General features: G+C 37.3%; 2 protein-coding genes across 3 annotated transcripts; one reads left to right on the forward strand and one right to left on the reverse strand.

The window, feature by feature from the left end:
- Positions 1-833: 833 nt before the first annotated feature.
- LOC103495768 (probable inactive receptor kinase At2g26730) lies at positions 834-8,099 on the reverse strand. Of its 2 annotated transcripts, XM_008457428.3 has the most exons (3): positions 6,656-7,016; positions 2,002-3,098; positions 834-1,662 (listed from the first exon to the last, which is right to left on the reverse strand). In XM_008457428.3, the coding sequence occupies exons 1-3, from the start codon at positions 6,736-6,738 to the stop codon at positions 992-994; spliced, it is 1,851 nt and encodes a 616-aa protein (XP_008455650.3). In that variant the 5' UTR covers positions 6,739-7,016; the 3' UTR covers positions 834-991. The 2 variants fall into 2 exon arrangements, with proteins under 2 accessions (XP_008455650.3, XP_008455651.2); XM_008457429.3 differs by lacking the exons at positions 834-1,662; positions 2,002-3,098 and adding an exon at positions 4,371-4,600 and having other exon boundaries at positions 6,656-8,099.
- A 4,661-nt stretch (positions 8,100-12,760) lies between these two features.
- Positions 12,761-13,804, forward strand: LOC127150388 (protein ALP1-like). Its single transcript, XM_051088094.1, has 3 exons — positions 12,761-12,923; positions 13,127-13,351; positions 13,434-13,804. The coding sequence occupies exons 1-3, from the start codon at positions 12,761-12,763 to the stop codon at positions 13,802-13,804; spliced, it is 759 nt and encodes a 252-aa protein (XP_050944051.1).
- Positions 13,805-15,525: the final 1,721 nt, after the last annotated feature.

Consider the following 15,525-nt stretch of genomic DNA (forward strand, 5'->3'; position numbering starts at 1 on the left):
TGAACGGTCACAAAATGATAAAAAATTCTTAAGCAGCTGAAAATTATTTTAAAACATTGGGCAGAAAGTAGACAACGTCGATAATGATAAAAAAAATCATTAACATATCTAATAAGTAAATAAATATTATATAATTATTTTATTCACCTCGTCTCGCCCGATCAGATGGATAACGACGTGCATGGAGATGTTAACAAACCTTCATTTGTCAATTTTGTTTAGAAAAAACTACACCAGACACTTCAACTAACTCAATTCTACACCCTTAGCCTAACTCAATTCTTCACCCTTGACATTGACTCTATGATTCAACTCATCTCAACTTAGCACCTTAAACATGTACATTCAAACTCAACTTAACTCAACACTTTACTCTAAACATAGACAATTGAACCCTCTAGACAACAATTACCAATTTAACTCAACTCTATGCATCAAGCTCCTTAAAGTGAAAAATGACAAAATTACAAAAACTTCTCTTGAAGTGTAGTGATAGTTACAATTACACCATGGAACTTTTAATTGTAAAATTCGAACTCTCAAACTTGTAGAAATGTTAAAATTAAACTCTCAAAACTTATTATAGTCGTATAAATAGGGCTCCTAAATCATAAGAATTGAACCTTCAATCCATAAAATAATTATGATCTTTGCCATTATGCAAAATTTGAGACTCTAATATTAATACTTTTATAAATTAGATGACTTGATTCTTACCAAGTTGGTTTTAGCAATTTGTTCAAAGAAAAATGAAACATAGTCAAATTATTCCTGTGAATCAACATACTCTAATTCAATGAATGAACATCAAAATTCAACAGCAAAACCATATATGCATTTCCAATCCACACAATCTAAGAAATAACAAATACTTGGTTGCCTTATTCATATTACATAAAGAAGAAAATTATAGGATAGAGAAGAATCTCAATAACAATATGCTAAGACAAGTTCTTAAAAACTTGGATTAAACTGAAGTAGTTGGCATCTTTCATCTCTCATCCATTGCAATCCCAGAGCCAACCGTGGACATTGAATCATCTGTTAAGGATCTATCAAACGAAGAGCTATATTCTTCTCCATTTTCTATGAGTTTGATGTTTTCGATCTCTTTAACAACTTCACTCATCTCTGGTCTTTTGTCAGGTGAAATATTTGAACAATGTATTGCAATTTGCAATAGATTCAACATTCCTGGAATAGCAGACCTTTGCGAAGCTATTTCTGAGTCAAATATTTCTGCTGTCCATTCTTCTCTAACTGCTCTATTAACCCAAGCACATAAATCAACTCCATGAGATTCTTCTGGTGCTGAATGAGATGAGATTTTTCCTGTCAAAAGTTCAATAAGAAGGCAACCAAAGCTCCAAACATCTGATTTTCTTGATACTCTTTTCATTTGTTGATATTCAGGTGATCTGTATGAAACCATGCATTGTGCTGCTATGGGAAGGGCAACAAGTGAAGCAAACCCATAATCTGAAACAAGAACCTCATCATTCTCTCCAAGTAATACATTTGAAGATTTTAAGTTTCCGTGTGGGACACTCATGGTACTTGGCTTGCTATTGAGATGGAGAAATTCTAAAGCTCTTGCCACACCTAGAGCAACAATCAATCTTGAACTCCACCTGAACGGAACTCTCCCCACACCTCTGCCTCCTGTAAATATCATTCTTTGAAGTTAAGAAAAATCCAATCTATCCGCTCAAGCATTTGGATTGAGTAGTGATTTTATATGGCTTTATAGAATAGAAGGTAGGTTAAGTGTTCAAATCTTTGCCACTTAGTATTGATTTTCATTTGATGGGACTTGTGCAGATTCGGAAGCCCTAGTGTGAGAGGGAGTGTTGTAAGTCTTAATATAATTAAGTTTATTGTATTGAGCTTTAAAGTTTTTGAGTTCATAGGTTATTTAACAGTTTTTTAACTACATGATTTAACTTATCTATTGCAGTTTGTATGAGAGAGAGAATGAGAGTCTAGAGAGCTGGAGCATACCATGAATTCTATCAAACAAGTTTCCTTTTTCTGCATATTTGTAGAGCAAAAGCTTCTCTTCTTTGGTGTAGAAATAGGCAACAAGTTTAAGCAGGTTTGGGTGCCTTAGCTTAGCAATGAGTTGTACTTGCTTCATGAATTCATCAAGGGTTAACGGTTTCAGATCTCTGAGCCGCTTGACAACGATAGGCGGCCTGCCTTCAAGCATAGCCTTATAACTATTTCCAAATATCCCCTTACCTAGTCCCTCAGCTGAAGCTTTTAGAAGATCTCCAAGTTGGAAATTTTCTCCCTCCTCCGTGAAGATGAGCTTCCCTCCTTCATCTGCTGCTGCTGCTGCTGCAGGTTGTTGGTTTTGAATTGAGATATCAATCATGCTTTCATTTTTCTTCTCTTTTGTTTCATTACTGCCTAGTTTCTTTATGAGCTCCTTTAGCTCTCTATGTTTCTTGAAGTAGAGAAGGAGCAGCAATAGATTAGCAACAAAAAAAAGTACAATAACAAGAATTAGCAACAAAATGACATGAGCCTTGGAAGAAGAATTATCGTTAGTGGCTTTATTAGTATCAGGAGGTTCTGCTGCATTTTTTGACCCTTTTATGAATGAGTTGCAGACAGCATCGGTGGGTGGACCGCAGAGTCCAGGATTACCACCGTAGGATCCAGCACCGAACGATTGAAGAACCTTTGTTCTTGGAATGAAACCACTGAGGTTGTTGTTTGAGACATTGAATAACGCTAAGGAAGACTGGTTGAGTTCAGGTATGGAACCAGTAAGCCTGTTGTTTTGAAGCTGCAATGACTCCAATGAACTTAAACTCACAAGAGAAACCGGAATCGACCCATCGAATGCATTGGATGATAGATCTATAGTCTTCATCTTCTGGTTGGAAGTGAAACTGAATACATTTCCTGACAATGAATTATTCTTCAAGCTTAAAGCCGACAATTCAGTGAACTTGTTGAATGCACTGAATTTAATTTTCCCCACCAATCCCAAACCATCCAACGATATCGCCGTGACTCGGCCATCGACGCATTGAAGGCCATACCAAAGAGGAGGTTGATTGTTGTGGCAGTGAGTTCCAGTCCAATTTCTGTTAAGGAAAGTGTCATTAAAAGTTGCCTTCAAGGCATATAGCGCATCTCTCTCATCTCCATTAAACCCAACAAGGGTATCAATTTGAGCCACAACAGAGCCACACAATAGTATTGCAGCAAAGAAGAACAAAGAAAACTCCATGCTCAAAAGTCCAACTCTGAGCAAATGTTCAATGGCAACAGATTTCTACTAAGCAATGTCGATGAGATCAAAACCATCTTTGTTTTAAGTTCCTCTGACAGCTATCCAATCTGAACTTTTATATTCATCTTAAAGATGAAAACAAGGAAATGATTCACTCGTTTTATATTGAAAAATGGATATTCCAGAAACGGTACAAGGTTTGTTGTTTGACATTGTTTCCAATCCAGCTTGAATAGAATAGGTAATAGACATCTGAAACAATGTCTGATTGTAATTGTACGTAATGATGAGACAAATATTTTGATTTGTTTTCCTTTCTTTCATAACACAGTGCTGTTAATAAACTTCATATTTTGTGGCTTTAAAAAGTATATTTAAGCTTTAAAAACTTATTTGCAAAAGAGGCTAGAGACAAGAGACAAAGATGTATGTGAGGTAATCTGCTCACAAAATGGAGCATAGGAATTTGCTAAACTTTTTGACTGTTGCTAACGGTGCGTAGAGGCTTCCTTGTCTTGTGCCCTCCTCTCTCTCTTTTTTTTTTTTTTTTTTTTTTTTGGAGCAAAACTTGAAAACGAGGATTAATCATTGGATGACGTTCCTATATATATGTGCTTTAGATCCTTCAAATCTTCCCTTTCTGCCCTATTTAATTAAGGTAATGCATAATCTCTAATAAATGTATTTGTTTAGTTTTTATTTCTATTTCTTAATCTTACAAAGTTTCAAATACATCTTTATTGAACCCTACTAATGGTCAGATGAAAGGTAACACGTTCTTTGACTTCTTTGAAGTTTGTAAACTAACTTGACACAACAAGATAAACGTAGTTACTAAACTCCCAGATTTACGTACCTCCTCAAGGAAGAGATAAATTAAAAAGAAACAATTCATTACCCTACCAAAAACAAGCATAGATTAACTAATATGTGTGTTATTCACCAAAAAGTATGGTTTTAAAAAGATTGCATGCACCATTAAATTATCTAGTGGTAAAAGATTTCAACAAATACCTAGCCTTGTCAGAAATTAAAGTATTTCCAAATTTCCAAATTTATATTGTTAGTACTCAAATTTAGAAGATACCCTCAATCTTTGATGGGGTATATCTTTAAAATCAAATTGGAATAACCAACACATTATATTCCCGTTTGGGAGAAAAAGAACAGAGCAGAGTATATCCTCAATAAATCCTATATCCTCAACACAAACAGAGCACGGATTTCACAGTATCAATTAATATATAATCCTCCATGAAATAGAACAAATAATATGAACCATAGTTTCACAGCCACCAAACCCTGGTCTGCTCGAATAAGAAGCGAGTGGGTTCAAATTAATACTGACAGAACCTGCAACCATATCTATCACAATGTCATAACTTAAGAACCCGGTTGTACAGCCAATATAATAGATCCTGTTTAAGTAAGGTGGTTGTCTATCAAAACGCCAATGTTAATAACATATCCAGATCAGGCAGTAAAGACAGGATTTGGACATATCATAACTTGAGATACAGAATTCATCAGTAATGTAGAATGTTTATGAAGTCACTAACCGCAAGTAACATACGGCAGTCACAGCAAAATTGTTACTTTATATTTATTTGGGGAATATATGCTTCCTGAGGAAACAAAATTCGAAGTATAAGATCGACAAGTCGGGTTGAATAGAATATGTTGCTCAGGTGGTCAAAATCTTTTCCAATCATCATCATATATCAAACTTTGCAAGCCAGACACTTCTGAAAGCCAACCATAACTATGGCGAGAAACACAAAGCTTCGAAGTCATTAATGAGGAAGAAGTTGCAGAATGGAATAGAAGCATAGATTCCATGAAGAAGTTCATTTCAATCGGAATCCTTAAAGTGAACTGAGAGAAAGGTTGTTTCGAAGCAATGTGTAATGGTGAACGAGTCGGAGCTGCTCTGGCTCCGACAGTCAGAAGAGTGGCAGCCTTGCCAGAGGATGATCGGAAAATGGCCCTGGTGGCAAAGGAAGCCAAATTATGTGCAATCAGCCACAATGAACTATCGGAGCTCCGTTTTAGATATAGGGCACTGAAATGCTAAACCCTGCCTGCTAGAGATGGGGGTTTTTTCCCCTCAGTATTGTAGAATGTTTTGGCACCAGAGAAAACATCTTCAAAATCCGAAATCCTACAATTGTTTGCAAACAATCTATCATGTAAAAGTTATGCTAGTGTTTTTCTGTGCGAGTGTTCCTATCACCCACAGCCTACATTTCAACAAGAAACATACCATGATCTGACTGAAGTTCAAAAGTATCATCATCCCAACCTCAACATCATCAAGAAGGATGCAATGATTTAAGAAAAAGAAATAGAAAAACAGGAGGCAAATGACCAGACAAAACTCGGTGCATTCTTAGAAAGAAAAGCCTAGTGGTCTAGGGTAGAGAGTAAAGATGAAAAACAGGAGTCTAACAAATAGACAAGCCAAAGTTCTATCTAAAGATGACAGAATGGAGTTGCTCTTAGGTAGATGGAGGTTTGAATCTTTAAAGTAGAAAACACAGTGGGTCTAGAGTAGATTCCAGTTTGAGAGGAGAAGATGGTTTAAGAGAAACAAAAATAGGGAAAGGGAATGGAGAGGAGATAACCGAAAGATTTACAATGGGAACTCAACTACGAATGATAATTATCCCTCTGAGAAGGCAACGTTGCAACTATTAGAAACATCACGTAAAAGGCAAGTCACCAGACAATAAATGGTAAGAAAAAAGATCCCTGGAAAACATAAGACCTGACAACTGTACTGCTTAGCATGCCATCTCTCTTCGTAGCAAGGGCATCAAGCCACCAATTGAACATTGAATGCAAAATTGACCACCAAATCAAAGGATAATATTGAAGGAACACAACAAAATAATCAGTAGGGCCATAAACATGTTCAAACATTGCCAATAAAGGAGATTTTCTGTTTAATATACAATTAAAATTTCCAAACTAAAGTCAATAAACGAAATTCAGCTCATGCTACCAAACTTACTAAACATTGGCATGGATTAAATAGACAAAACACAAAAGAATTGTATATGACATAAATCCGAAAAATCACTATCAAAATGAAGCACACGACAAGTATAAAACTCGAGTTATTTAAAACTTTGACGATACACACCAACTGTAACAGAAAATCAAAAGTAGAAAAAGAAAAAAAAAAAATTACCCTCCATGTATAAGCAAGCACATGAAATTCTAACCAAAGTGGTCTACTCAGCCACAAAACACAAGTACTATAAAATCCTATAAAAGTACAACTCAAAAGGCTTGTGACTTGGTAAGAGATTTAACCATCATATAAGAATACAGACATCCATTCAGTATTATCCTAAACAAAAGTAATGTTCAACCGCTTCAGATTCACTATACAACATCTGTTACCTGCAAACCGAATGACATTGAAATCGTTCATTTTGAGACCAATAGGATTTCTGGTTTCTTATCTTTGCTGGGTGTATTAGCATTAGAAGAAGAATTTGCTGCTGCAGCCTTTGCAGCTGCACGAGTTCTGTTGTCAAGTTGAATAAGACTACGAGTTGCCAATATTACTTGCGGTACCAAATCATGAGATGCCCTCGCATATAAACACCTGACAGCAACGGAAGCTTCATCCTTAACATCTTGCGAATTCAAAGGAGCCAATAAACAATGTCCTAAAATTCTAAGAATTGGCTGCAAAAGCTCCCACGGTAGAGGAATTCTTGACCCCTTAGGTTCTGAATCATTGGAATTGTTCCCACATTTCTCAATTTGTAGTCTACCCATTTCTTCCGAAGCATCTTCTATCTCATCCGTATACTCTAATGCCCTTTTCTCCGAAAACCCACCAACATCCAAACCATCCTCTTTATCGAACTCTCTCGTGCAGCAACAATCTTGCCCAGCCCACGACGCAGCAGATCTGCAGAATGCAAGCTTTGACCAGCTCGGCATCTGCGAGATCTGTTTGTAATAGCAATCAAGAGCAACACCAACAATGCAAGCTCTTTTTGTCGACTTCACCGCGTTCTGTGGTTCAAGCGAAGGGGAAAGAACCCCAACAGACGGCCTGGCTTGAGCTTGAGCACCAGAATTGGGCTTATTCAGAGGAGAATGGTAGAGAGAAGGCTGCGAAAGATCAGGAATGGAGACAACAACAGGCTTTCCTGCCCGAGACTTAACCTCAGAGGAATAGAGCGCAAGAAGCACAGCCTCAAAGCCGGCGAGAGAAGGGAGAGAAGGGGAATCGGAGGAAGTAGAATGGACACGAGAAAGATACAAGGAGGAAAGAAGAGGAAGGAAAGAAAGAACAACAAGGCGGAGATGGGGATCGGAAGAGAGAAAAGTATCGTAAAGCCAGTGGCAAAGAGGGTCAGAACCAGATCCAGAGTGGGAGGAGGAGAGAGCAGAGGAGATGACGGAGTAAGCATCATGAGAAGACAAAAGAGAGAGAGCAGGGCGGTCGGAATCGGCGACGGAGGAGAGGAAAAAAGAGTCGGAATGAGGGGGAAGGATAGAGGAAAGAGCGTGGATGCGAGAACGGGCTTTGGAAACGGACTCCCACCAGGAGTGCATAGGGTCGGTGTCGGCGGAGGCGGAGGCGGAAGCGGTGGCAGTGGGATTATGAAGGGCGGTGGTGGAGGAGGCGGAGGAGGAGGAAGGGGAAGAGGAATGGCGATTGTTGATGGAAGGATTCCGGTGGAAGTCCATGACGGCTTTTTGGTTGTTCTTCAGAGGCAGAGGCTGAGGCTGTTGATCTGAGCCCCCTGCTTTCAGGGGGGCGATGAAGCCAATGGGTCAATCGTGCAGACAAATACATAAGTGAAATCATGCTTTTCGATTAATCCTCTCTTTTCTCTTTTCAAATTTGACCTTCTACTTTTTCAAACTCTCAGATTTGCCCCAGCCTTTTCTTTTTCTTTTTCTCTTTTAATTCAATCCGCCCATTCAATTTGTTTTTCTTTTTAATTAATAATTAATACATCCATATCTTATTCACTAAACTATACTTTTCACCATCATCAAATTTGACTTTAAACTCCTCACTTTTGAATCATCAATTGCGAATCTTAGTGTATTTAGACTAGGAGTTAGAGTTGGAAGAGAGAATACCCCGTGTATTTAGCCCACTAAGTATTGAACACTATTGACTATAGAAACATGAGCTAACAAGATAAATAGTAAATTAAAAATGTTAATTTTTCAACATAGCAACCAACAAATTTTTTAAAAATAGAACAAAACGTTTAAATACTTATACCAAAAAAGCACACAAGCTTACAACGTAAAATAACAAAAATACCCCGCAATTAATCGATCGATTATATAGTATGGTTTAAAAGATCGTTTAGATATTGGTACACAATCACCAGATCATTTAGGGGGCGTTTGGGGGAAGGGTTGTCACTATGGGGTTAGGTTAAGTTAAACCTAACCCCATTTTGAGGGAAGAATTATGGAAACCTTAGTTTTAGGGTTTCCATAAACTCGGTTGTACCCTTCAATCTCTTTCTCCTGTGTTCACTTCTCCATTCAACACGTCTTCACTCATCCCTTCAACACATGTTGGATCTTCGATTTTCCTTCCATCACAACTTCCTCGTTTCTTCTTCTTTTTTTCTTCTTCTCTTTGTTTATCTTCGATTTCCCTTATGACATTTTTTTTTGCTGCGACATCTTTCCATCACAGATCTCTCGTTTTTTTTCCTCTAAACGACCATGTGCCAAATTGGAAGAAGAAAATATTGTCCCAAATTTAAACAATCGTGTATAAAGAATCTTGAAAAAAAAACCTTTAAACGATTGTGTATAAAGATTGGAGTAGGCAACTGTAGACGATCGTTCTAGAAAATAGACCATATTGGTTGCAAATCTAAATGATCGTGTATCAAAAGAATTATCCTTGTCAATAATCGTGATTACAAATATCGTTATACACGATTGTGATTAAAAAATATTGTTTATCCTTGTCAACGATTATCCTTGTCAACGATCGTGTATGAAATTTTTTTAATTAAATCGTGTAGCCAAATGTCAACGATTGTGTACTATAAAATCTTGAAAAATAAATGATCGCGTATACCAATGTACACGATGGTGTGAATTTTGTTTTTACGATCACCTACCAAATGTACATGATGGTAAAAAAAGATCGTTTAAACAAATGTACACGATCTTGTACCATTTTATCTAAAATATAAACAATCGTGTGCCATCTTTTGAAAAAACAATCGTCTCAAATCTTATTCGATCGTGTAACCAAATTTAATTGTAATCAAGCTGGACGATCATGTAACCAAATTTCATCCAAATCTAAACGATCATGTACCTTCGGATAGCAAAATCTAATCGATCGTGTACCAAATATATTTCGTGCACGTTGTTGACGGCGTGGTTGACGGAGAAATTTTTTAATTTTTCACTATGGGCCTGTGTCATATACATCACAGATCCCTCGTTTCTTCTTCTTCCTTCTTTCTTTCTTCTTTTTCTTTCCCTGTTTCGATATTTTGATCTGTCTGATCTTCCACTCTCTCTTTTGGTGCTCTACCGATTTGTCTCCCTCACATTTCTTCTTCAACCCCTCTTCACGAATCTCTTCAATTCGTCTTCACGTATCTATTCAATCTGTCTTCACGTATCTCTTCAATCCGTCTTGCATGTCCATTCATCTTTTCTCTTCCATCACCGATTTCTTGTTCCTTCTTCATACATCGCCTTGGTTCTTCTTGTTATCCTTATTTCCTTCAAGTCCAACTTGAAGTGACTTCTGTAATAGCCGGATACATAAGTCCCTATGTTGGATAATAAAATCAACCCCCTTCCATCCAGAAAACCTCCTTTCGACCATGTCGTTTCCATCTCTCACTCTCTCCTCATCATCTCCCTCACTGTCCAAATATCGAACCAATCGTTGAAGGCTTGGTCGAAAGGTCTTGCCTCCAAAACGTTTCAATTTATGGGTTTCGTTTATCGGTGGGGACCATTTGTTGCCTTGGAAATGCTCACTTGGATTGGACGTCTTGGATCCGACTTCTCCTTGGACATGCATGTTCAGGTTTAGTCGATTCGAAGTCCCCTTGTCGCTCCACTTGCCGATTTGCCGCTGTGTTAGCCTTGCTGATTCGTATTTCCCTTTACTGATTTCAGACCGATGCTACACGCCACACCATTTTGTGGCAATCGGTGCGGGTGGAGCATGATAGAGAGGTAACACTAGTGTTGTATTTTCTTTATTTATTTATTTTTTGGACAACCGATGATGAGTACTGTTGTTGCGAACTGAATTTGTTTAATAATACTTAATGAATTTGCATTATTTATTTCATTTCTTACAAGTTTGGTTGTGATATTTCATCCTTTCGGTTGAATTAAAAAAAATTCCTATATGTTTGTTCTCATGTATTTTGCTTGTAAAAACTTTTGCTTTAATTCTTGTAAAAAAAATTGTTTGCAATGGTTGTTTGTAAAAGAATTTCCTTCAATTCTTGTTTGTTTCGGCTCTGTGAAGATCATACCTTTTGGTCTATTCTGCCTCTGATTGTTATTTCCATTTACTGCCATTATGTACTTTCTTCTTTGTTTTGTTCATGTCTTGACTGACTCTTGTTATGTAGAGAAATATTGGCTGCCCAAACCTACCCTTTGCAAATTTTTTTATCCCTTCAATTTATATGACAATCTACCCATTCTGTGGAAAATAGGGTACTGCCAATAGTTAGGGTTTGACCAAAGTTGTCACTTTTGTATGCTTTTACACTGTCCTTTACAGAGATTCCCATACTTTTTTTTGTATGGTCATTCATGGCATATTAACTTCCCTTAGACACCCCTATATATTCACCTTTCCTCTTTTATTTTACCACGCATTTTTGTGATTTCTATTATTGTCTTGTTCTGTCTTTTGCTACTTTCTGTTCAGTATGTAATTTTTTTTCCATATTGGCATCATTGTTAATTCGTGTTACCTTTCTTCTGTCTTGTTCTGTCTTATGGAATTCCTTTTACAAATCTTTTGTTTGTATGTATGTTTCTGCCTTCTTTTTTCACATATGTTTGTGTGTTGGTTTCTCACCTACATTCCATATTTCCTTATTTGGTATTCATGTATGTTTTGGTATATTCTCACATAAGTTCTTTCCATACTCACGTAAGTTATTGATATTCACTTTATTTCATGTCTTGCGTGCATTCTTTGTCATTTCATTTGCCTACTCATATGCTTTGTTCTATGTTTTTCCTACCTCCTCGTTGATGTTTCCACAACTATGGAATCTGGTTCAACTTATCGAACCGATTTATTAACTCTAAGGCTGCTTAACATATTCTGAAAAATGATTTTTACACATAAAAACTGTTTTTTTAACAATCATCATTGAATCTTCATTTCGTGACCTTGCTTCTACGTACAAGGTATGTAATCCTTCCATTTTAGATTTATTTCTCTTCACATATTCTGCATTTAAATTACTTGACATGTTTTCGGCGTTTGTCGTATCGTAACTTATTTACGTTTTGTATGCAAAACGTTTGCGGTCAACCCACCCTTGTAAGAGGTATTAAGGATTCGCCTCTGTTGTAGATTTAAATTTCATATTGTAAAGTATGCAATTTCACACTATTTGTAGCTTACAAACTAACGGTTTTGTAACTAATTTTGGTATGGACATTTCATCTATTTAATAAAAGGCATATTCTTTTGTATTTTTTTCTACGCTTACCAAGTTAGAAATTTGTGTTCGTTTTTTATATGGACGTGGAATGCAGTTTCTTTCGAATCTTACAACCCCAATGTCAAATTGTTCAGTAAGTTTTTTTTTTCTTTTCTACTACCTTATCATACCAATCATAGCTATAAAATGTGAATTTCGTTCATTGAAACGTAATAGAAATGAGGATTATACATATTTTTCGCATAACAATTTTTGAAATTGTTGTTTTTAAAATATGCCACTACGTTTTCCAAGTAATTAAATATAGTACATTTAAGACGTAGTTTACTACACATTTTCCTCACATTATAATACCCATTTAACTAAGTTATGACGAAAATCAAACTTCGGTTGTTAAAAACATGGTGAAGTAGTCATTATACAGTTGCATTTTTAAACAGTTTAATCGCTACACCCTTTTAAAACAAGGTTTCAAATAACTTATGCTGTTAAAATGAAAACTAATGACTATCCCTCAATCAAAAAATTTTCAGATGTTTGATTTTAAAATTTTCGTTTATGTGCAAATTGGAAATTTTTCTTAAATGTGGATCTTTTGACAATGTATATTTTTTAGAAAATTTTCGGTACTTTCATATGGATCAGCAAACCCTTATTGAAGTTCTATATGCATTCACACTGGCTCAATGTCAGATGCTCCAAATGTTGGATGCACTAATGAACAACAATAAGCGTATCCTACATACCCCCGTCTGATACTAGGCATAGAATTAGGCAGCTTGCGTAATTTCGGATGATACAAGAGTCTAATCTTGTGTGTTGACAAAGCACGCGCATGGACAGGCGAACATTCGCTATTCTATGCCATATGCTTAGAATTGTAACTGGTCTTTCTTTGATAGAGGTTATTGATGTTGAGGAAATGGTTGCGATGTTCTTGCACATTCTTGCCCATGATGTGAAGAACCACGTAATTCAACGAGAGTTTGTACGGTTAGGTGAGACAGTATCCCGACATTTCAACCTCGTCTTGTTGGTTATGCTACATCTCCACGACGAGTTGATAAAGAAACATGTGTCAATAACAAACAACTGCATTGATCAACATTGAAAGTGTTTCGAAGTGCGTGTAGTAGAAGTATATTGTATTTCACGCATCAATACATAAAACTAATGTAGATGCATTCCTTTAAACTTGTAGATTGTCTTGAGGCGTTGGACAAGACGTACATCAAGGTTAACATCCATGCAGCAGATCGCCCTATGTTTAGAACACATAAGGAGGAAATTGTGACTAATGTACTCGACATTTGCGACATTAAAGGGGATTTCATATATGTCCTCGCCAGTTGGGAAGGATCTGCACCAGAGTCGCGGATTTCGCGGGATGCCTTTGCACGACCCAATGGACTGCAAGTGCCAAAGGGTATTTACGATTTTGATTTTACGAATGAGCCATTTTGAAAGTGCATATCCAACGCGCATAATCCACGTGTTTTTGTGTTTAGGATATTATTATCTGTGCGATGCGGGTTATCCAAACACTGAGAGATTTCTTACCTCGTACAGAGGCCAAAGGTACCACTTGCAAGAGTGGTGTGGTGCTGGAAATGCCCCAACCAATGCAAAGGAATACTTCAACATGAAGCACTATTCTACGAGGAATGTGATTGAGCGCGTGTTCGATCTTCTAAAGGGTCGTTGGACAATACTTCATACGAAGTCATACTATCCCCTTCAAGTGCAATGTCGCACCATCCTAGCATGTTGCCTGCTGGACAATTTGATAAACAAGGAAATGCCCAATTGCGATGACATTGACGACTTTAACGAGGGGGATTCTGCGTACACCATGACCAACACTAGAGAATACATTTAATACATCAAGTGGCTCAGTGGTACGACGAATTGGCTGAAGCGGTGTTCACCGAATGGTAATTGTGTAATGCTTAAATTAGAACCCCTGCGATTGTATGTCGGTTTAAATGACATGTACTTTGTCATTTTTCATATCTAATGTATGGTGCATGATTTACAACAATAATTATAGGTCATAATATATGTTGTTATTTGTGCTTCTCAGTATCGCAATCTCGTCCCGTGCCCCAAAACATGTATGACGCCTGAGGAGGAAGACACTCTCGTAGAGTGTTTAATGGAGCTGGTGCCCAACGGGGGATAGAAGTCCGACAATGGTACGTTCCGGCCAGGTTACCTGGCCTGATTGGTACGCATGATGGCCAATAAATTGCCTAGATGTCGTGTCCGTACAACTAATGTAATCAATTGCAGAATGAATACTTTTAAGCGGACCTTTCAGGCCATCGAAGAAATGCGGGGGCCAACGTGCAGTGGCTTCGGCTAGAACGATGAACAAAAATGCATCATTGCAGAAAAGGAAGTGTTCGATTCCTGGGTTAGGGTAAGGAAAATGATCTAAACATCACACTACTTGCGCATTGTACATTTAGTTCACAATTATCATATCAGTAGTTTTAAGTAGTCCTGTTTTCTTTTTCCTAGTCGTATCCTGCAGTGAAGAGACTCCTTAACAAACCCTTTTCTTATTACAACGAACTTGCATATGTGTTCAGATACGATAGGGCGACAGGTCGCTGGTTTGCCGACGTTGGGTCTAACGAGCCTATCGGGTATGAGAGGTTTAACATGCCGTTTGGGAACGATGACTTCCCATCCATGTATAGCCAGAGTTTGACATGTTCTAGGATAATGTACGCACATCACGACCTACTCGTTCGTCAAACGGTAGGGCGGATCCAACAAATCGAAGAGAAAGAAGGGAAGCCAGCGAGAGGGTGAACTCGACATCATACATATGGCCCTCGAGACTACAAACGACCAACTTAGAACGATTACCGAGTGGCCTGCACATGCCCTTGTCAATGACACCCACGTTCGACAAGAATTCTTACGCCTATTTTGTGAGATGCTCGACTTAAGTGGGATTGAAAGGGCGTTGTGCCAGAGGCATATGCTGTCTCGTATGGACGACATGCGGGGTTTTGTAGAGATGACTGACCATGAGAGGAAAACCTTTTGCAGTGTCCTCTTACAAGACATCTCCAGATAGTTTACGCCTCTTCGCTGGCTTGCTTCTTTTTCTCTTATGTTGTTGCCTGGTCTTCGTATTTCAAAGTATAGATCCCTTATGTTTTCGTATGTACATAAATTATGATATGTTTCGTACTTGTCCCTTCTAAAACTCTTCATTTTAATAAACGATCGTGAAAAAATTAAACGAACTGTAAACGATCGTCTAAAAAAACTAACCCATTAGTAAAAAAATTTAACCAATCAAAATGACAAATCTATCTCAACGATCAGTGTACCAAAATAATTACACAAAGTCGTGTAGCCTAATCTAAACAAAATTGTACTAAAGAGTCTTCCAAAGTAAACGATCGCGTAAACAAATGTAAATAATCATGTATAAACTATAAATGATCGTGTACAAAATTAACCCATCGTTAAAAATAATAATCAATTGTGTAGACAAATCTAGACGATCGTGTATCAAACAAATTAACAAAATCATGTAGCATATTTTAAACAATCTTGTACGAAAGGATCGCGTAAACA

The sequence above is a fragment of the Cucumis melo genome, chromosome 7 (assembly GCF_025177605.1).
Source record: "Cucumis melo cultivar AY chromosome 7, USDA_Cmelo_AY_1.0, whole genome shotgun sequence".
Taxonomy (NCBI): domain Eukaryota; kingdom Viridiplantae; phylum Streptophyta; class Magnoliopsida; order Cucurbitales; family Cucurbitaceae; genus Cucumis; species Cucumis melo.

What these genes read in the sequence shown, in the direction of transcription:
- LOC103495768 (XM_008457428.3), bottom strand. Translation starts at nt 6,738, where the DNA reads ATGCTAATACACCCAGCAAAGATAAGAAACCAGAAATCCTATTGGTCT. An exon ending in CAATGTCATTCGGTTTGCAG is followed by an intron (nt 3,099 to 6,655) that starts GTAACAGATGTT and finishes TTTCCTTAACAG; the next exon opens with AAATTGGACTGGAACTCACT. An exon ending in CTTGTTTGATAGAATTCATG is followed by an intron (nt 1,663 to 2,001) that starts GTATGCTCCAGC and finishes TGATATTTACAG; the next exon opens with GAGGCAGAGGTGTGGGGAGA.
- LOC127150388 (XM_051088094.1), top strand. Translation starts at nt 12,761, where the DNA reads ATGGACAGGCGAACATTCGCTATTCTATGCCATATGCTTAGAATTGTA. An exon ending in ACGAGAGTTTGTACGGTTAG is followed by an intron (nt 12,924 to 13,126) that starts GTGAGACAGTAT and finishes TTAAACTTGTAG; the next exon opens with ATTGTCTTGAGGCGTTGGAC. An exon ending in TGGACTGCAAGTGCCAAAGG is followed by an intron (nt 13,352 to 13,433) that starts GTATTTACGATT and finishes TTTTGTGTTTAG; the next exon opens with GATATTATTATCTGTGCGAT.